The following is a 22,316-nucleotide window of genomic DNA, read 5'->3' on the forward strand; positions in this document are numbered from 1 at the left end:
CTGAAAATATTGTAAAAGCAAATGCAACATGAAAAGCACATTTACTGAAACAACTACGTCATTTTGTGCTGCTTAAATTACACTTTGGTCTCTCGTGTCAGCTTACATGTTTGCTGGGCTCGAACCACGGTCTTACAAGTCTGAAGTACAACAGTATCAGATGAGCTACCGCACAAGCTAATCAGGTTGGAATAAATATAGATGTAGGTGAGTCTGTATTACAAGTGTTAAAATGTATTGTTTTTCAAATTATGCGTTATAGTAAAAGTGTTTCAATATCATAACATAGAAGTGTGTGAGTAATAGTGAAAAATATGTGTTTATAAAGTCATAATCAGCCGTTGTACTCGTGATTTGTGTGAAAGTGAATAAAATGCACAGTTGTTGCATTAAAATTGACCCAAAAGTGTCATAAAACAAGTGCATGAGATACGTGTGTCACATTCCAAGTCTTCTAAAGGCATATGATAAGTTTAGTGGAGGAACAACTTGAAATGTTAGTTATTATACAGTGAAAATCTTGACTTCTGCAGTTCCCAAAGAGCTTGTGAAAGAGCCATGTGAAAAGCAAAAACATTGCAAGTTCTCATGTGTATATGTGAACAAGCAATCAGTCCACACATATGTTTTTGTAAACAAATTAATTTTATCTTAAACAAACAGGGAAAATAAAGTTGCTGGAGTTCCTGCACAACGCAACATGCATAGCAAACGGATGACTGAATTGTCTTTTCTGCGGTATAAACATATGGATTGGTTCCATATGATGGAAAAGCGGCACCTGTGTTCCATCGCAGCCCTGGCAGGGGACATTTTCCCACAATGCAAGTTTCCTTAGTGTCTGCAAGAATTGCTATGTATCCTACTGGCTGTAGTCACGGTAACACAGCATCAGGTTTCCGCAAAAATGGATGAATCGAATGCTTGCAACGATTCTTTTAACATTAGCCAGCCAGTTGTTTCCACATTGCTGAACCAACACCTCATGTTTGATTCACAGTGTTGATTCTGAGAAAAGCCACACACCTCAAGCATGTCTCATACTGGGGAGGTTTTAAAAGTGTACACATACACACTCTGAATCGTACACACAGACACACACATGCACATGAGATTGGTTTATAATGAGGCCCAGTCCTCCAGCAGATGCACAAACATGATTGAAAATCTCATATTCATTCTCTCATGTCTGTGTATTTAAAATTAAATGTCTTGTTGGATGCATACCAGATCCGCATGAATCCATAATTGTACGAAACATCCTAGGATTACCGTCAGTGAGACAGAATCTTATTAGCTTTTACTGCTTAGCCTGTAGAGATGCTGCTGCCTGTAACTTCTCAGTATGATGCCTTTTCATTAGACTACACTCAAATGAAGGACATAACCAAAACAAACAAACACATAGATCTGTTTCCCACTCACGTTAACTGAAGATCTTGACCTGGTTTGAATGTTTTATTTCTACAGATTGCTATGATAAAGGTGGCAGCAGGCAGGATGGCATGTAAGGTGGTGGACTGTGCCATTCAGGTGTACGGGGGTGCAGGAGTGTCTGATGACTTCCCCCTCGCAGAAATGTAAGAAAAGTATTATTCTATCCACTCTAGAAACAATAAGAACAGGTACCTGTATCTAAGGCCACATTCACACCAATCTGTTTTTATTTTATTTTTTTCGCTTTCCAAAGTATGCGGTTATGGAGTATGTGTTTTCATTTTTGGTGGGTAAATACGCCATTCCAGTGTGGATGAGGCGTGGAAACTAGGGGTGTAAAGGTTGGCGGTGAAAAAAATTAACCGTACGGTTAGCCACCCACGGCTCGGTAAGCATTTGCACCACGGTTAGTCTCAAACTGAATGACGCATCTGGATCATACAGTTTGGTGAAGAAAATAAAGTGCCAAATTGACATGCACAGTTATAACCTCCACTAATGCACCTGTATCGCTCTGTAGACACGCTCTGCCTGTTTAACGTGGGTCAAATTTCTACAGAGAGAACCTGTCCTATTAACTGCAAGTATGTTAAATCAGTTGATGACATCACAGTTCTGCACGTGTTAAGGCAGTTTTATACGGGCCGCGGTCACCGTGCTTTCCCTATTCATGTTCATTGAGGGAGATGACGTAGGCGGCAAAATGGATGCGGCAGTCGAAGCGGCGCCGCTTTCCAAGCTCGTTCACGAGAAACCTGCCGCTATATTGTGCACGAATGCTTGCGGCGCTCACCACGCAAGATAAAAATATTTTATCTTTCCGTGGCTCCCGCTTGTCACTGACCAATCAGAGCTGAATTTATTCACAACCAATCAAACGACACATAGCTTTTATGTAGTCAAAAACAACATGGAGATGAATATACTCAATGTTGCTGAATTACCTCCTGACAAATAACGTTTCTTTGAGCGTTTATAAAGACATAAATAGGAAAACAACCTCATGGAAAGCTGTGAGTGGACGAGTCGGTGTACCAGGTGAAAATAGACTACGGAAACATGTATAGCTTATGTTTGGAAAATAGACGACTGTGCTATGTATGCAAATGGGCCATGGACCGTATACTTCAATTTTCTCTTCTGCAACAGGTGTCTGAAATATCAACTTTAGATAAACAGAAAATACAATTGCCCAGGCGGGTTATTGGTAGAGTGTTTTGTGGATTTTGAATGTTCATTTGTAGCCCTCCCATTTTAATTATTGATGTGATGTTATTTATACTATAACAATTTGCCAATAAAAATATGAAGTAACATGCAGTCTGTTTCTTTAGTCATTAAAAAAAATTGCAGAACTCATCAAATGTCGAGACAGGTGGCAAGACCCATCAATATTTACAATGACATTGTTTAGCCTTGATACTATCATTTTACCTTAATATAAAATATAGCTTATTACAATATTTATAGTTATAAACATTTTATGAAAAAATAAGTGGCATTTTATTTAAGTGCAATCACTCACATGAAAACTAATACAATATTTACAGTAATCGCCTCATAGGGCATCTCACACCCTGTGATTCATAAGAGGTAACTGAGCTGAAGCAGTGGGTGGCATTATTGCACTTCTACTGGCGCATTTCTCACCGCTTCTCGTGTGAATGGAAAACGTCTCCGGTTATACATGTAACCTCGGTTCCCTGAGATGAAGGGAATGAGACATTGCAGTGAAATGCTTTGGGGAATTCCTTTTCTACGACCTAGTTGGAAGCCCTTGTATCATAACGGCAATCTTATTATTGCCAATGGTGTTTGAGACCCGCACTTTTAGGCTTGCTTTTGCCCTATATAAGCGGGCGCTCAATCACCATTGCTTCAGAATTTTCAGACTGAAGGACAAGAACGCATCGCTCATACCTCATAAGTCAGAAGTAGTAGTGTGGCCAAGTTTTGCAATATCTTGTTCCCTTCATCTCAGGGAACAGAGGTTACATGTGTAACCGGAGACGTTCCCTAACAATTCAGTTCACTCGACATTGCAGTGAAACGCTTTGGGGAACAGAGTCACATCACGCTGCACTACGTAGCGTCATACCCTAAGATGCACCAGGGTATAAACACTTAGAAGAATATGTATATGAGGCTACAGGCCAATCGGGCAGTGACTTCTTATAATATGTCTTCAGGCGTGTATGAATATAAATAACCCCACATGGTGAAAACCAGACGGGAAGTTAATCTTAATCTTAGGATCTATATGAGTATATAGTACACACAGTATAATTTAACTCCTTCATAACCAGAGGTAGGGAGGGAGGTTTTATTCAATTGGAAGTGCTTGTGTCTTCAAGTGGGAGTAAATTGGATAGCAGCCTACACAGCCTATATTAAAATTATAACAGCTAGCTCACCCGTAATAAGGAGCTTGGGCTCACCCACTGGGTGTTGGAATTGAAAGCTCTCTAGACAGAGAGGATTCGCGAAGTGATAGATGCCACGTCTAGGTTATAAAACCTCACGAACATGTTCTGCAAAGACCATCCTGCTGCAAAGCATATATCCTGTAGGGATACACTGTTTGTCCATGCCCATGAGGAGGCCATGTCTCTAGCTAAATGTGCTTTTACGCCAATAGGGCATCTCACTCCCTGTGATTCATAAGCGAGGGCAATCGCATTAACGATCCAGTGAGAGAGCCTGTGTTTGGAAACATCTTTTGTGCATCCTCCATAACAAACGAAGAGCTGATCTGACAGTCTAAACTGACGGGTGCACTCCACACACGTGTGCAATGCCCACACAGGCCATAATAACTGCACTAACTGCTCCTCATCCGAATTAGATGGTGGAGAAGAGAAAGCTTGCAGGTGGACTAAATGGCATGGAAAGTGGCACATAGCCTTTTTTTGGGTTTGATGGTGACTTTCAAAAGCCCCGAACCAAATTCCAGACATGAACTGTCAACTGACAGCGCCTGTACAGTTGAATTCAGAAGATTACATACATTTAGGTTGAAGTCATTAGAATGCATTTTTTAACCACTCCACAAATGTAATATTAGCAAACTGTGGTTTTGGCAAGTCGTTTAGGACATCTACTTTGTGCATGACACAAGTAATTTTTCCAACAATTGTTTACAGACAGATTGTTTCACTTTTAATTGTCTATATCACAATTCCATTGAGTCAGAAGTTTACATATACTAAGTTAACTGTGCTTTAAGCAGCTTGAAAAATTCCAGAAAATGATGTCAAGCCTTTAGACAGTTAGCCAGTTAGCTTCTGATAGGAGGTGTACTGAATTGGAGGTGTACTGGATGGCTGCCTCGATGTGGAGCGGTCCTATTGTTTTGTTGTTTTTGTTTGTTTGTCCTGTGTTTAGTAATCTTTTTCCAGTCAGTTTTACCAGAGACGTACTGCTGAACATTCGACAGCATATACCAGTCAATCTTTTCCCGAATTTAGAATATTCAGACATTTTGTTGGACATTTTAGTTGGAGGTGCGGCTGTGTTGTTTAAACACGCTATGAGACGCAGGCGAGGGAGATGAGCAGGCGTGCTGGTCAAGCTCCGTCTGCGTGGCTTTCGAACAGTGCTGCCGAGCATTCATCTTGCGAATCTCTACTCTCTCCCTAACAAAACGGACGAACTACATCTCACTCACACAAACCCACTCTGCTGCCTTGTGCTTCACAGAAACCTGGCTGAGTGAAGCCATTCCAGACAGCGCGTTACATCTGCCGGGCTTTCAGCTGTTCAGAGCGGATCGCATCGCGGAGTTAAGGGGAAAACGAGAGGCGGTGGAACATGCTTTTACATCAATGAAATTTGGTGTGCAGATGTAACAACGTTAAAGAAGATGTGCTGTCCTAATTTGGAAGCGCTCTTTATTAACTGTAAGCCTTTCTACTCGCCGCGGGAGTTTTCCTCGTTTATTCTGGTGAGTGTGTATATCGTGCCAAACGCGTGTTTGAATGCCGCGCTGCAACAGCTGGCTGATCAAATCACAGACACAGAACAACAATACCCGGACTCAGTTATTATTATTCTTGGGGATTTTAACATAGCAAATCTCACACATGAACTGCCCAAATACAAACAGCACATTACATGCCCAACCAGAGACAGAAATATACTGGATCACTGCTACACAACAATAAAGGATGCATATCGCTCTGTTCCTAGAGCAGCTTTGGGACTATCTGATCACTGTCTGGTTCATCTTCTTCCAACCTACAGACAGAAATTAAAATCTGCTAAGCCTGTAGGAAGGATTGTTAAGATGGACCAACGAAGCAGAGCTGGAACTACAAGCCTGCTTTGACTGCACTGATTGGAGTGTTTTTGAAGCTGCAGACACCAATCTGGACGAGCTCACAGATACTGTAACTTCATATATCAGTTTCTGTGAGGATATGTACATTCCTACTAGGACTTATTTAACATTTAACAACAACAAACCATGGTTTACAGCGAACTCAGGCAGCTTCATCAGGCCAAAGAGGATGCTTACAGAGTTGGGGATAAAGTCTTGTACAATCAGGCCAGGAACACACTGAATAAGGGAATCAGAGTGGCTAAAAGAAGATACTCTGAGAAGCTGAAAAACAAGTTTTCCGCTAACGACCCTGCATCAGTGTGGAGTGGCATGAAACAACTTACGAATTACAGGACTCCTACCCCCAATCCTGTGGTGGACCAACAACTGGCTGATGACCTGAATGTGTTCTACTGTAGATTTGAAAGGCCCAGTCTCACACCCCATACCCACTCTGACACCAACACCTCCTGCAACCCCCCTCCTCCCCCCTCCTGCTACTCAACCTGCATTTAAGAACTGTGAAGATGATGTGTGCCGTGTCTTTCGAAAACAAAGGATAAGGAAAGCACAGGGCCCAGATGCCGTTTCACCTGCATGTCTTAGATCCTGTGCTTACCAGCTGGCCCCCATCTTCACACAGATCTTCAATAGATCATTGGAGCAGTGTGAAGTCCCATGCTGCTTCAAACATTCCACTATCATCCCCATCCCAAAGAAACCAAAAATCACAGGACTTAATGACTACAGACCCACCTGAAGGACATCACTGGATCCCCTTCAGTTTGCTTATCGAGCAAACAGATCTGTGGATGATGCAGTCAACATGGGATTGCATCATATCTTGCAACATCTGGACAGACCAGGGACATATTCAAGGATCCTTTTTGTGGACTTCAGTTCGGCTTTCAACACCATCATCCCAGCTATTCTCTGGACTAAATTACACCAACTCTCTGTTCCCACGTCTATCTGTCAGTGGATTACCAGCTTTCTGACGGACAGGCAGCAGCTTGTGAGACGGGAAATTCACTTCCAGCACCTGTACAATCAGCACTGGTGCCCCCCAGGGATGTGTGCTCTCCCCACTACTCTTCTCCCTCTACACCAACGACTGCATCGCCAAGGACCCCTCTGTCAAGCTCCTGAAGTTTCCAGAGGACACCACTGTCATCGGCCTCATCCGAGATGACGATGAGTCTGCATACAGAAGGGAGGTTAAACAGCTGGCTGTCTGGTGCAGTCAAAACAACCTTGAGCTGAACACGCTCAAAACGGTGGAGATTGTGGACTTTAGGAGGAACCCCCCAGCACTGTCCCCCCTCACCATTCTAAACAGCACTGTGGCAGTGGAGTCATTCAGGTTCTTGGGCACTACCATCTCAGAGGACCTGAAGTGGGAGACCCACATTGACTCCATTACGAAAAAGGCCAGCAGAGGTTGTACTTCCTTTGCCAGTTGAGGAAGTTCAACCTGCCACAGGCGCTGCTGATACAGTTCTACTCAGCAGTCATTGAGTCTGTCCTCTGCACTTCTATAACTGTCTGGTTTGGTTCAGCAATGAAATTGGATATCAGAAGACTACAAAGGACATTCCAGACTGCTGAGAGGATTATTGGTTGCCCCCTGCCCTCCCTTCAAGAACTGTACACTTCCAGAGTGAGGAAAAAGGCTGGAAAAATCACTCTAGACCCCACTCACCCTACCCACTACCTTTTTGAACTGTTGCCTTCTGGCCAACGCTTCAGAGCTCTGAGCACCAGAACCATCAGGCACAGGAACAGTTTTTTCCCCCAGGCTATCCATCTGATGAACAGTTAAAACTGCCCCTTTGAGCAATAATTAATGTGCAATACACAGCTTAGTCTTTTTATATTATCCAACGCATCCTACCTCTTCTGCCATTACATTCCCTTGCACTGTATATAACCGATTTGTATTTAGATTTGCACTACGTATGTGTATGTGTATGTATATGTATATGTGTATGTATATATATATGTATGTGTGTGTGTGTGTGTGTGTGTGTGTGTGTGTGTGTGTGTGTATATATGTATGTGTGTGTATATATATATATATATATATATATATATATATATATATATATATATATATATATATATGTGTGTATGTATATATATATATATATATATATATATATATGTGTGTGTGTGTGTGTATATATGTATGTACATATGTGTGTGTGTGTGTGTGTATGTATGTAGTCTATTGTGTATTCTATATATACTTTTTTCTTTTCAATATGTATCTATTTTTTATTCAGTTTTAATTAGTTTTTCCAAGTCTTGTTGCTGTTTTTGTATTGTTGTGTACTGGAAGCTCCTGTCACCAAGACAAATTCCTTGTATGTGTAAGCATACTTGGCAATAAAGCTCATTCTGATTCTGTATTTTAAGGCATGCCTTCAAACTCAGTGCCTTTTTGCTTGACATCATGGGTAAATCAAATAAAATCAGCCAGGATCTCAGAATAAATTGTGGACTCCCACAAGTCTGGTTCATCGTTGGGAGCAATTTCCAAACACCTGAAGGTACCACGTTCATCTGTACAAACAATAGTACGCAAGTATAAACACCATGGGACCACACAGCCATCATACCACTCAGGAATGAGATGCATTCTGTTTCCTAGAGATGAACGTAGTTTGGTGTGAAAAGTGCAAATCAATCCCAGAACAACAGCAAAGGACCTTGTAAAGATGCTGGATGAAACAGGTAGACAAGTATCTATATCCACAGTAAAATGAGTCCTGTATCTACATAACCTGCAAGTCTGCTCAGCAAGGAAGAAGCCATAACTGCCATAAAAATGCCAGACTACAGTTTGCAAGTGCACATCGGTACAAAGATCGTACTTTTTGGAGAAATTTACTCTGGTCTGTTGAAACAAAAATTGAACTTTTTGGCCATAATGACCATCATTATGTTCAGAGGAAAAAGGGTGAGGCTTGCAAGCCGAACTGTGAAGCATGGGTGTGGTAGTATCATGTTGTGGGGGTGTTTTGCTGCAGGAGGGACTGGTGCACTTCACAAAATAGATGGCATCATGAAGAAGGAAAATGATGTGGATATATTGAAGTAACATCTCAAGACATCAGCCATGAAGTTAAAGTCGGTTACAAATGAGTCTTCCAGGATAATGACCCCAAGCATACCTCCAAAGTTGTGGAAAAATGGCTTAAGGACAACAAAGTCAAGGTATTGGAGTGGCCAACACAAAACCCTGACCTCAATCTCCGTGGAACACAGAGTAATCTCAACTCGTCCAGCGAGATGGAGATTGTATGGCCACAGTTTCAAGTCGTACGTTACTTCCTTGTGCCACGAGGCTATACCTGAGAGCAGCGATGAGCTGCGTCTACACACTGCGAGCAAAGTTGCTGGAAGCAAATCCCAGGAAGCATTTCAGAGGTATTTCTACTCCTGATGATGTCATGGTTGAGGGGCGTTCTGTTGTGTGCCTCATCCAATAGGAGCTGAGAGTTCAATCCTTTAGTGAGCAAGGCTTCATGGGATTTGTAGTCTGTTCCCTGACTCCCTTTGTTTGATTTTGGCGTGGTTTTTATCAGTAAGATTTATGACTTAGTATGTGGGCCTGAGTTAGGTTTTACGACTGTGTTAGGCCTGCCTTTGTCTTCTATCTGAATACATGAGGCCCAACATGGAGTAGAGTCAAACCCCAAAAAGGAGATTTGTTGGCTGGGACAAAATGTGCTTTTCGCCCAGGTGACATTGAGACCTAGGCTGTTCAAATGAATTATCAAGTCCTTGTGGTCACATAGCATAGCCTCTGATCGGGCCAGTAATATCCAATCATTGAGGTAATTCAGAATGCGCATGCCGTTCATCTTCAAAGGGGCAAGGGCTGCATCGACACATTTCATGAACGTGCGCAGGGCCAGAGACAATCCAAAGGGGAGGACTTTGAATTGATATGTCGTTCCCGAACACAAATCTCAAGAACAGCCTGTGATGCAGTACAGTTCGGATAAAGAACGCATCCTTTAGATCTATTGACGCCAACCAGTCCTGTGGGCAGATGTGTGATAAGATCTGTTTCTGAGTTAACATTTTGAATGGGCATTTTGCAAGCACGCGGTTCAAGTGTCTCCGATCTAAAATTGGCTGAAATCCGTCACCTTATGGGAAAGAAAGGATAGCAACTGTAAAACCATTTGTGGGCGTGGCAGCTTGGAACAATCTCTATTGCATCTTTTGCGTGGAGATTGTGAATTTCTGCATGTAATACAGGCATGTCCCGTGACGGAACTGTCAAGGACAAAACACTGTTGAAGCGAGGTGGTCTGCATGCGAATTGGATCGAATACCTGTGTTCGATCATTTTTAGCACCTAATCTGACATGCCCGTGAGTGCCCGCCACGCGTTCACGTAACGGGATAGCGGGCGTTTTATATTTGACACTAATTGGGACGGCGCGCCGCTCACCATTAAAAAGTGGTTGTGCACAGTGTATGAAATGGGGAAGCAAGGTAAATTCTCAAGAATGGCCAGAGCCAAAGTTAATAAGTACACTAAGGTATGGTTTATGAGTGTGCAAACATCAGAGAGAGAGTTGTTTATATGTGATCATTATGAACAGAACCCAAAGAGGGCTTAATTCAAATGTCACAGATGCAGATAGGCTGGAGGCCACCATATTTCTGCGTTTTGATGAGAAAATAATGGCTGTGACTCTCTGTGCACCGTACAGGGAATGACCCCTATTGCGTCTCTCACAAGGACATTTACTACCTTGGAGCGCAGAATGAGTGTGTCCTGCACTGTAACATGAATGCTGTTGAAGCGAGGCGGCCGCGTCGCGATCCAGAATGTACAACCGCACACTAAAGTTTTTTTTAACACACTAATGCGTAATGCGCGGGTGGGCGCCGAGTTTTGTGCGTGCATTGAGGGGAGCTGCCGTTTGTAAGAAGGGAGCATTTTGTGTGGAGTATGGGTTGATTTTTCTCTGTGATGCCCAGAAGCGTGCCACACGATCGCAAAATGCTGAAGTGGGCGCAGATAACGGGCACAGATAGCTGCCACTTATCAGACGGGGGCTTCTCATTCGGAGCGCATCACACATCCGTGCTTTTTATAAAGTGTTTTATGCCACCTGGACGGAGTATTATATATATACTGTGTGTGTGTGTGTGTGTGTGTGTGTGTGTGTGTGTGTGTGTGTATATATATATATATATATATATATATATATATATATATAAAGGATACATCTCCTGCAGGATGCTGCGGGAAACAGGTAGATGTCTAGCTGAAGCAAAATATCTGATGCCGTGGCGAGTCGGAGAAACTCTTCACTGAAACACAGGGGCGGGTGAATCTTTCATTGCAGGCGCTGAGAGTCAGGCGAAGAATGTCCTGATGCGTCTGCAGGGAAATCCCATCCACTGGAAGGTGTCCGCCGATGGCGAAAAGAGGGCTGATTATGACGAGATGATGTCGGTCTTGAAGGAAGAAAATTCTGAAGAAATGGTGATTGAGCACCCGCTTACTATATATAGGGCAAATGCCCGCCTAAAAGGGCGAGGCTCAAACATCATTGCTGATCATAAGATTGCTGTTATGATACTAGGGCTTCAACTAGGTTGTGGAAAAGGAATTCCCTAAAGCGTTTCACTGCAATGTCGAGTGAACTGAATCGATAGGGAATGCCTGTACAAACGAGAAGTGGCAAGATCGCAAGCAAAGCCTGCTGCCCACCGCATCCCGAGTAAATCCGCCTTTAGTGTGAAGTTGAAAATGGCAAGCTGAGAAAACAAGCTGGAAGATAGAGAAGCCCGTGCATCAATCAAGTTTCCTGTCTGGGAACTTTTTCTTTTTGCAGTTAATCATAACAGCGATGGTCATAAAACCTTTACAAAACAGCACTGTTTGCAGACATTGCTCGACGCGAGTGCTGTATACTGGTAATATATCGATGTTTGCTTAGTTATTTACGCCGACATCACCAGAGGATAGATAACGCGCAGCGTGTACAGAGCCGCTGGTGAGCCCGAAACTGTACACACTCCTTTGTCTTTAATGAACTCAGTGCTAGTTAGGACAGACATATAACAATAACTAAAGCACTTGGAGTGTTCCTTGCCAAAGTTATGTTGCCCTACTCCATTGATGAAGATGTGGGATTTCCATGTATGATTAAAACACTTGTGTTGCGCTTCAACATCCCTTCTAACATCTATTTTAACAGCAAGGTTTTTCCTTCTGTAGTGATGTACAGCTTCCGAATGTTGAATATATGTTGAGTTGAGTATGAAATGCACTTTCATTTTTTTTATTTTGGATTTGGCAGGAATATTATTATTTATTTATTTTTTTAAATTTTTTTTATTTTTTGAATTTTTCCCCTTTTTCTCCCAATTTGGAATGCCCAATTCCCAATGCACTCTAAGTTCTCGTGGTCGCATAGTGATTCGCCTCAGTCCGGGTGGCGGAGGACGAATCCCAGTTGCCTCCACGCATCTTATCACGTGGCTTGTTGAGCGCGTTGCCACGGAGACATAGCGCGTGTGGAGGCTTCACGCCACCCACCACGGCAACCACGCTCAATTCACCATGCGCTCCACCGAGAACAAACCACATTATAGCGACCACGAGGAGGTTACCCCATGTGACTCTACCCTCCCTAGCAACCGGGCCAATTTGGTTGCTTAGGAGACCTGGCTGGAGTCACTCAGCACGCCCTGGGATTCGAACTAGCGAACTAGCGAACTCCAGGGGTGGTAGCCAGCGTATTTTACCACTGAGCTACCCATACCCCCAGGAATATTATTATTATTATTATTATTTTTCTGAACATAACAAATACCGAACCGTTCCAAAACCATGACCCTAAAACAGTGATACAAACTGATCTGTGAGCAATTTGAACCGTTACACCCCTAGTGGAAACGTAGCAAAATCAATGCTTTTTCAAATGAAAATGCATTCGGTTTTAAGGGCCATATTTGTAAACAAACATTTGATAAAACTTTGAAAAACTGTAGATTCCTATATGTTGTAAGTCATGAGTAGCAGAAACATCTGCTGAATGTCGTTCTAACATCCACAAGGGAGTGTTGTAATGACATTGAAGGATACTGCTTATTAAAAATTACATTGTCCAGATGAAAACACTAATGAAAAGTTTGGACACCTACACCTACTCATAATACCATTTTCCATATTTTATGAAAATAATAAAGTCCTCAACCTATGGAATAACACAAATGGAAGTATGGGTATTAAGTAGTGACCATATTTTGTTTTAAACAAATCAAAACTATTTTATATTTTCGTTTCTTTAAAGTAGTCACCCTTTGCCTAGATTACAGCTCTGAACAATCAGAACATTCTCTCATAATATGTTGACACTCTTCAAACATAATTGAAAGAGTTCCCATGTGTACTGGACACTTGTTGGTTGTTTTTCCCTCATTGTACAGAGCAAATTATTAAAATAATAATTCAAATTTGATTTATTCATACATGGGTGATTCTAAACAAACATGTCAAGAAAATGTTGTGGTCCTGCTTTACTCTAAAATCAAAAGAAACAAACAAGATTTTATATTTTACATAAAGAAAATAAAGAAATATTTTTTAAGCAATTTAGATTTTTTTTTTTTTCTTGACAGTTAGACATACTTTTGCCCCCCAAATCTCATTACAAAAATGCAAAAAAGTAATTGATGTGACAAAAATTATAATCTCAGTACTCCCTTGGTACTGCCTTTCATTTTGTTGAGTTTAATTTAAAAAATGCATGTACAACATCATCTTTTTTTATTTTGAAACAGTAACAAAAAAATATACTGTGTTATGGTAATGAAAATAATAATTGAAAACAATGGGAATAGTAAAAGTAAAACGCCTGGAAGCGTTACTGTAATGAGAATCATCACTGAAAATAGTGGAGTAAGTAAAAGTTAAACATCCGGAAGTGTTACGGTAATGAGAATTGGCTTAAAAGATGTTAAAATGTCCTGAAAATAATGTCTCAGTTGAAAATCTTAATGGTCCTAAATGTAGTCTTCATTTTCTTTATGCAACATATAATTTTTTATTTGTTTTGATTTGTGGTTTAATATGACCAGGACATTTTCTTGACTGGTTTCATCAGAATAACCCACATACAGGCACAATTTGTATAAGTCTAAAAAACTAATTACCAAGTATTAATGCATAAGCCTTTATCAGAAGGTCTTTAATATCATTATAATCATACATTGAATCAAGATCAATATACACATGACTTTTGACTGGTACCTTGCATGTGCTATCGGGGTATAAAATTGTGCTTTGTATAGCATGTGTACAACATATTTGTTGAAATTAGTAAGTAGAACGAGTGAGTAGAGTTTTAGCTTGTGGTATGGAACAAAAGTCTGTCTGAGGAATGTTTAATGAGTGTTGTGGTTTTTACACACCTCGTTCACTTTCCTAGAGATTTTTTGTATTCTTAAAGCTATCTTTGTGTGGTTATCTGTTTATACAGGTATGCTTATGCACGAACCCTGCGCATTGCTGATGGACCCGATGAGGTTCACTTGTCCTCCATTGCTCTCCTGGAGCTCAGAGACCAACTGAGACAAACCCAAGCTAGACTCTGATTCAAACACACAGCCTCTGTTACATCCCGAAAACTTCCAAAGAATCTCTCTGCTGCAGTCTGTCTTAAATATGCAGCTTTTTAGATCTTCAAGTGACATGGTCAAAAAATAAACTGAAATAACTGATGAATCATACTCAAAGAATTCCAACTGCTAATATGTAACAAACAATTTGAAATGCTTATGTAATATCACAGTTTTTATTTGGAGATTTTTAAAAGGAAATGTTTGGAAAGTTCTTGAAACAACTTTAATTGAACTGTGAGCAGATCACATTTCCTTTACAAATCAAATTTAATGCACATGAAAATTAAGTAATGTAAATTAATGTACATAAAATGTTTTGCCTCTGATTATTTTTGCTTCTGTAATGCACACGTGCCTACCGAATGAAGAATATAGCACATTGTCCAGTACAAATTATAGCAATATAATTGTTGAATGTAAACAAACTGTTTTCTCTTACTGTCTCTCCCTCTCTCGCACACATACACACATTTTGTAGTATCTGGACTGCAGCAGTCAGATGTGAAAATTGTCTCTGTTTACACATTGCAGCTCTTTATGTCTCCGTGTCATGGTTAGCACTGAGAATTTCCATTCTACCTCATCAGGTGTTGTTTAAACATCCTGAAATCGAATGTGTTGATACAAGCACTTGTGTGTGTTGTGTCGGTTGGCCCAAGGCTCTCGCTCTCTGAATGGATGGCTCAGGCATTAGGCCAGTGCATTTTCTCTGTTCCTCCTACAGAACTGGAACGGCTCCTCTATGCACAGGTGGGCTGGTATTTTGGTTACTCAGACACATGCACATACTGCAACAATGGACCATCTATAGCTGTAGACTCGGATTAAGTCTGAGTGTTTCCCCTCTCTAATTGGGCATCAGTGAAGTCTCTGCCAAAATGCTCTGGCAGTCAAAGAGAGTGTGCAAGCAAATTGGCTTCTGGCTAGTCTCACATAGACAGACTTTTGACTATCAGTTTAAAGCCTGGTACATTGCAGCCTATTCTGACCATCCATTTAGACAGGAAGACATTTTTGGCCTTACATGTAAAGCGAACAGTCACTTCTTTTTTTTATTTTATTTTTATGTGCTGCTTAGGGATGGTTTTTATCTGAAATATTCACCGCAGTAATAGACTGCCAATGAAAAGAATAATTGAAAGAGATGCACAGCAGTGTCGTGCCGTCTGGTTTAAGGCTAGTCCATTAGTCCATTCAGATATTTTACACAATATTAAATGCTTAATTATTAAATGCTAATTTTACTTCTCGAAACATTACAACTTTTTACCCTTAAAAGTGTGAAAAAAAAAATTATTTTAAAAGAGTTCAACCAATCCAAATTTAAGAATGTTTAATGGGAACCTTTAGAAACATCTGTTCAAGCAGTGTATATAGACTTATACACCGATCAGCCACAACATTAAAACCACCTGCCTAATATTGTGTAGGTCCCCCTCGTACTGCTAAAAGCATTCTGAGATTATATTTTTCTCACCACAACTGTACAGAGCGGTTATCTGAGTTATTGTAGACTTCGTCAGTTCGAACCAGCCTGGCCATTCTCGGTTGACCTCTCTCATCAACAAGTAATTTCTGTCCACAGAACTGCCCCTCACTGGATTTTCTTCGTTTTTGGCACCATTCCAAGTAAATTTTAGAGACTGTTGTGTGTGAAAATCCCATGAGATCAGCAGTTACAGAAATACTCAAAACAGCCCATCTGGCACCAACAATCATGCCATGGTCCAAATCACTGAGATCACATTTTTTCCCCATTCTGATGGTTGATGTGAACATTAACTGAAGCTCCTGACCCTTATCTGAACGATTGTATGCACTGCACTGCACTGCTGCAACACGATTGGCTGATTAGATAACTGGATGGATGATTGTTGGTGCCAGATTGGCTGGTTTGAGTATTTCTGTAACTGCTGATCTCATGGGATTTTTGGGGTCTCTAGAATTTACTCAGAATGGTGCCAAAAACAAAAAAACGTCGAGTGAGCGGCAGTTGGAATGGAAATGGCTTGTTGATGAGAGAGGTCAGCAGAGAATGGCCAGACTGGTTTGAGCTGACAAAGTCTATGGTAACTCAGATAAATGCTCTGTACAATTGTGGTGAGAAGAATGTCATCTCAGTTTGCTATTCTGAGTTGCACGTTGGCGGTGTTTTGGCAGCACGAGGGGGACCTACACAATGTTAGGCAGGTGGTTTTTATGTTGTGGCTGATTGGTGTATAACTCAGTACAATTTTGATCAGAACCCCTCAGATAAAAAGGAAATTAAACAATTATAATATTTTTATAAACGATTATTATGTAGCTTTTAAAGCTTAGTATGCTGTATATTTTACATATATGCCTATATTATCCTATTTATGTAATTTTTTTTATGTTAGAGGAATGCAAACATTGGATCTTTCATTCATGTTCATGAATTGTGATCACGCAAGTGTTTAGATCGCACTACACGTGCACCATATGATAACTCTCTGATCTCATCTCACTCTCATTGGTCACCTCAGATGTAAATGAGCTAGAATGTTACACAGAAAGTCCCAAAAGGAAGCAAGTGTAGTGACAGGAAGTTCAAAACAGGAGGTAAGTGTAAATGAGGCATTTTCCTGTTGGGGCCAGTGCATCAAAGAACCTCTCATGAGCATGTCTTGGTCCTTGCGTGCTTGTTTCTCTTGGATGCACTTCTCTTGGACCTCTTCTTCACAGACTAAAACAGAAATAGAACTGTACATCTGCCCTTTGATACTTAATTGTGAGATGTTTAGTAAGTGTTTGAGAGAACTCACCTTTAAAGCAGCCATTTTTGGATGGGCGGCACCCTCAAAGTGCCTGTGAACACTCACTACCTGTCACAGAGATCCACAAAACCTCTTCAGATAAGACAGCAAGGTGCCACATCTTTAGCATAACATCCCATCCAACCAATACAAACGTTTCTTGTATGCAACCTTTACAAAAACATACTCTGGTGGTACCAGTGATGGTTTAAGATGTTAATACCTTGGTACTAAATTATTTTCCTATAAGGTCTAAAAGTCTTTGGTATTGCTACGGTACCATGTCCAAAAAGCATGTTACTTTTTTGTAAGGGAATTGGAAGGAAATGTCCTCTAATGTCTTCCAAAAGGGTATGACATTTCTTATCTCAGAAAATGTGTGTACTGTATATAATTTGACCATTTGCGCACAACTCCAGCAAGCTTTGGAAGTCATGGGTCAGGGTTGTCATCGACAACCTTACGCACCTGTAAGGGGTTAGTTGCATGGTTGTGGCTGAGCAAAGAGAAAGAGCCGATGCGAGACCTGTGGGCCTTCTTCTTATTGGTGTTCAAATGCCGCCTCGATCTGTCATCCTGAATAACATAACAGATAGTGCATGAACTTCATTCTCTCTCTCTCTCTCTCTCTCTCTCTCTCTCTCTCTCTCTCTCTCTCTCTCTCTACCCAACAGTGGTTCTCACTGATCATACTCATATATGTTAATGAATTTCTCACTTGTGTCACCTGGATGAGTGTGTTAGGAGATCCCTTGACTGAGTAAGATCCAGGTCGTTGAGTGAGTTGAGCTGCATGTTGTGGTTGAGCTTCCCTTCGGTCCCTCTGCTGCAAACATTGAGAAAATAGAGAAAGTCATATGTTTACACATCAGTGTCTGCACAGAAAAAACAACATATTGGTAGCATATAGTGTTGCAAATAATTTTATTAATTTCTGCACAGCTGGTCATTATTACAAAATAATCCTTTCCAGACTAATTTCACTGTGAATTTGGCAACAGATGATTGAAAGTTCTTCAGCTAAAATCAGTCTGTGCTTATCAAAATTCAGCTACAGTGGCTAAAGATGGATGAGCTGTTAAACATATGGCACATATGGAATGAAATGTCCACAGAAAAGCAAGTTGTATATTTAATTGTAAATTATGCAATACTGTCCACAGGAATGCTTATTTTATTAACTCAACCCCCTAACTATCAAGTGCAACTTCCCAATTGCGCTTATTATTGGTTATGTTATCGTGATTACTTCCTGGCTTCCACGGGACCAGAACTTGTTTCTCTGAGGCTTGTTGATCAGTAGCACCACATGAAAAGGTAAATACATGAATTCATGCAAAAATATCTGATTGGAAATGGCACTTGTTAGTAACTGGGGTTGATTAAAGGGTTCAGGAACATTCGGTAGCAACATGTCGATTTCCCGTATGATCATGTTGTCCCTTCAGGGTAATGCAAGACCCTGTGGTACAAGCCCTGATTGTCCTGTCGGGGTTAATTTTCCAAGAATTGCTGGCTGACTTGATTGATTTTATAATGAGAGAAGAACAAGGCCATGGAGTGATAAAGAGACTGTGAAACTATAGCACAGCTATATTGTAAATTGGTTTGGCTGGGACAACACTTAATTATACTGTTTAGCGGTCATTATCCAAAAATATTTTGGGCCAGAATTCCACGATTGAGCAATCATCTCGACCAATCAAGTATTCCAGTGAGCCATGATATCCCACAAGCTATTTCTGAGGCACAGACTCACCAAAGAAGAGAAGGGTTCATCTTCAACCTATGGAAGTAAAAGAAGAAAAAAAAAGGAATATTATGTGATGTATATTATTTTAATAGCAGCTTATCAATTCTAACTCAATCCATTTTAGAGCTGAAGTGTTGATCCAGGCTTCTCTGTTGGTTTTGAGAACTAGAAGTCTTTGGAAACTTTTTATGTTCAAACTTATATGTTTAGAAAGCAGTCCACAATAAGAGAAGTCTGTGACCTCTTGACCCAAACAGTTTGTGTATTTCATTTACTTTCTCTGGAGTTATTATATCGCCAAATAAACCTTGATTAAAAACTCTGATAACTGGCCACTGTCAAACATTTTGTCTCTTAGAGCAGTTATAAGATTCTTTTTTTTTTCTAACTAATGCTTGACATAGGCGCTATTGTGTTTTAATGAATGATTAATACTTAATTTCAAAACTTCTTTGAAGCAAATGAAGATTTAATTAACTCTGCACTTCTACCCATTCCTCCACTTTATCCCTCCCTTTCTGGCCCATTGTCTTAAGATTTAATGAATTAATCTAAAACAAATTAGACGTCAAAAAAGTGCAGCATTTATGATCTTACTTTCTTTATTAACCAGCCACATCTGTGCTTAGTGGAGATCAACACATAGTTCCCCAGAAAATTACAGTCTCAGAAAGCCAAGAAAAAGCCAGCATTGTTTGCCAAGTCCTGTTGAACTGAAGAAATCTGTCTGACCCTACAAAACCATAGCTGAAGTGCCCACATGCCATCTTAGTGAGAGAATGTGTGTGATGTTTCATGCAGAGGTGTGTGTATTTGCATCTATTTGTTAACACTGGACATAGACAAAGGAAGTGGAAAACTTTAACAGTATGTGGAAAGTCAGACAGAGCCCTGGCATGTTGAAATTCCATGGAAAGTTGGAGACCTTGGATCCTTTCAGGGTATTTTTGGGTTGCAGACCATTTGAGCCACTGTTCAGACTCCACAGTAGCATAACAGAAAGCGAAGAGTGGAATCACATCTGTCTTTGCGGTTGTGACACTTCAAACACATCTGGTCAGTGTCTTTACTGCCTCCCTTAATGTCTAAAAATACTCATAATGCCTCATGCCCATTATAATTGTCTTATTCTTTTGCACCCCACTTTGCTTTACAATTGTGACGCACTATAGAGCTGGAATGGAAACTTGTGATTTAGCATTCCAGTGCTTTCACCATAATTCAGTTTAGACCACAAACTGCAAATTGTTTAATTTCTTACTATCAGTTAAGTGATTTACCTTCATCATGAAACTAACTGATGCACTGGCATGTGTTGACTTATTTTAATAACTAATATGTAATAATTAATATGTAATCAGTGTTGGGGAGTAACGGAATACATGTAACGGGATTACGTATTTAAAATACAAAATATAAGTAACTGTATTCCACTACAGTTACAATTTAAATCATTGGTAATTAGAATACAGTTACATTCAAAAAGTATTTTGATTACTGAAGAGATTACTTTGCATTTTATTGTCATTTGTTTCATTTAATATTTAGTCTTTTCAGATGGAAAACATTTATACATATAAATGATGCGATCCAAAGTGCATTTGAACAGCGGTGAAACACTTTCTTACGATGTGTTACATTCATACGAGCAGACAGAGAAGTAAGTTTTAAGTAAGTTTGGAGCAAAAGAAATAGAAATGTACCTTGTGTAAATTGTCAGCTTTACGCTAAGCTAAAATGTTATTTCTAGCCATTTTACATGCACATGTTACCAGACACGATCATATTTTTTATCAAGAAAATTCACGTTAGATCATAATTTCTTTTTTCTAGTAAGACCTTTGATATTAGGTCAAAAATCATATTCTTGATGCTAATTTTTTTTTATTGTTTTCCTTTAAAAATATCTAAAAATCCTTAAAACAAGATCAATTAGATTTATCTTGTTTCAGAAACAACACTGCATAAGATATTTAGGTTTTTCAGAGAATGTATTTTTAACATGTGTATTTTGTCTTACTGTACTGGCAGAGTTTTTATAGACAAAACAAGTGAAAAAATCTACCAGTGCTGAAGAAGTAATCCAAAGTATTTAGAATACGTTACTGACCTTGAGTAATCTAATGGAATATGATACAAATTACATTTTACAGCATGTATTCTGTAATCTGTAGTGGAATACATTTCAAAAGTAACCCTCCCAACCCTGTATGTAATAAATGCACAATTAATGTGTGATTAATATCTAATCAATCAAACTTCATGGATGAAATTCAAACAGATAGTACCAATGAAAATTAGTATCTTAGATTAAAACAAAATACACTTCAGCAAACCTCAGTGCTGTTACAGACCAAATGGAGCATATAACGTTTTCCAGCCATACAAAACATCGCAAAAGAAACCATACTGCTTACCTTGACCTCTCTAACCTGTGTGCCCACACATTTTTCACAGTCCAAAGAATGTGTGAGCAGACATCCTTGCAGACAGAGCAGACAGACCCATAGCACCGTGGCCATAGCTGGAAGAGTGTGTTTGAGTCAGTGTGTGGGTTTGCATGTAAAGAGACTGTCAGCTCTGCGGAGCTCTCACAGTCAGCGCAACAGTTTTATACTCCCAGTTCTAATGAAGACCATATGGAGACAAGAGAGGAAAGACTATGCCAACCACACACACAGACCCACACACACAAACGCACATCCACAGTTGTCTGCATAGCAGTGAAAACAGATATGGTGTCAATTATTTGATTTGATTATAATGTACAGTGGCCCCAAATAGTTTTTGGACACTTAAGTAGTGCTAAAAATGGATGTATTTCATTCTATATAATTTCAAGTGCCATCTGCAAACAAATGAAGCTAATGCTTAACTTTTCTGAGCTATTTCTGCAATGACTTTTAAGCAACTGGCCTCAAGATGATTTTTAGTGGGTGTATGAAGTTAGTTACCCTCAAGTTTATAAAGGTGTCCTAGCAGAGTAACCACAGGTAGGGTTGTCACGATACCTAAATTTCAGTAGTCATTACCAATACCAGTAAAAAAGAAAAAGACCACACACACACACACACACACAAAGATTTGCTATTGAATACTCCTTTAGTCTATTTAACAAAGTTAATTAAACGTAATTAATATATTAAATCAATTGCATGCTTCCTTGAAAAGTTTCTCAATTAAGTGAACACTGTTTAAATAATAAAATAATAAAGAATACTGTATTTAATCATACAATTAGAACAATTACTTTTTAACACCATTGCATTTAAAAAATTTTTTAAAAGATCCTAACAGCATAATCCAAAACACTTAATTGGTCTTATTTTTTGGTCAAATAAAGTGCTGCACAATTCAGTATTCACTA

The 22,316-nt window shown here is 39.9% G+C and overlaps 1 protein-coding gene across 2 annotated transcripts in view; it reads left to right on the plus strand.

The window, feature by feature from the left end:
- LOC127434730 (acyl-CoA dehydrogenase family member 11-like) overlaps positions 1-14,844 on the plus strand; it is an 85,474-nt gene extending 70,630 nt beyond the window's left edge. For both annotated transcript variants that reach the window (XM_051687672.1, XM_051687673.1), the window contains 2 exons: positions 1,471-1,580; positions 14,278-14,844. In XM_051687672.1, coding sequence (XP_051543632.1) covers positions 1,471-1,580; positions 14,278-14,392 — 225 coding nt within the window. In that variant the 3' untranslated portion in view covers positions 14,393-14,844. The remainder of the gene's footprint in view (positions 1-1,470; positions 1,581-14,277) is intronic.
- The last annotated feature ends 7,472 nt before the right edge of the window (positions 14,845-22,316 follow it).

This window comes from Myxocyprinus asiaticus, chromosome 44 (assembly GCF_019703515.2).
Source record: "Myxocyprinus asiaticus isolate MX2 ecotype Aquarium Trade chromosome 44, UBuf_Myxa_2, whole genome shotgun sequence".
Classification (NCBI taxonomy): domain Eukaryota; kingdom Metazoa; phylum Chordata; class Actinopteri; order Cypriniformes; family Catostomidae; genus Myxocyprinus; species Myxocyprinus asiaticus.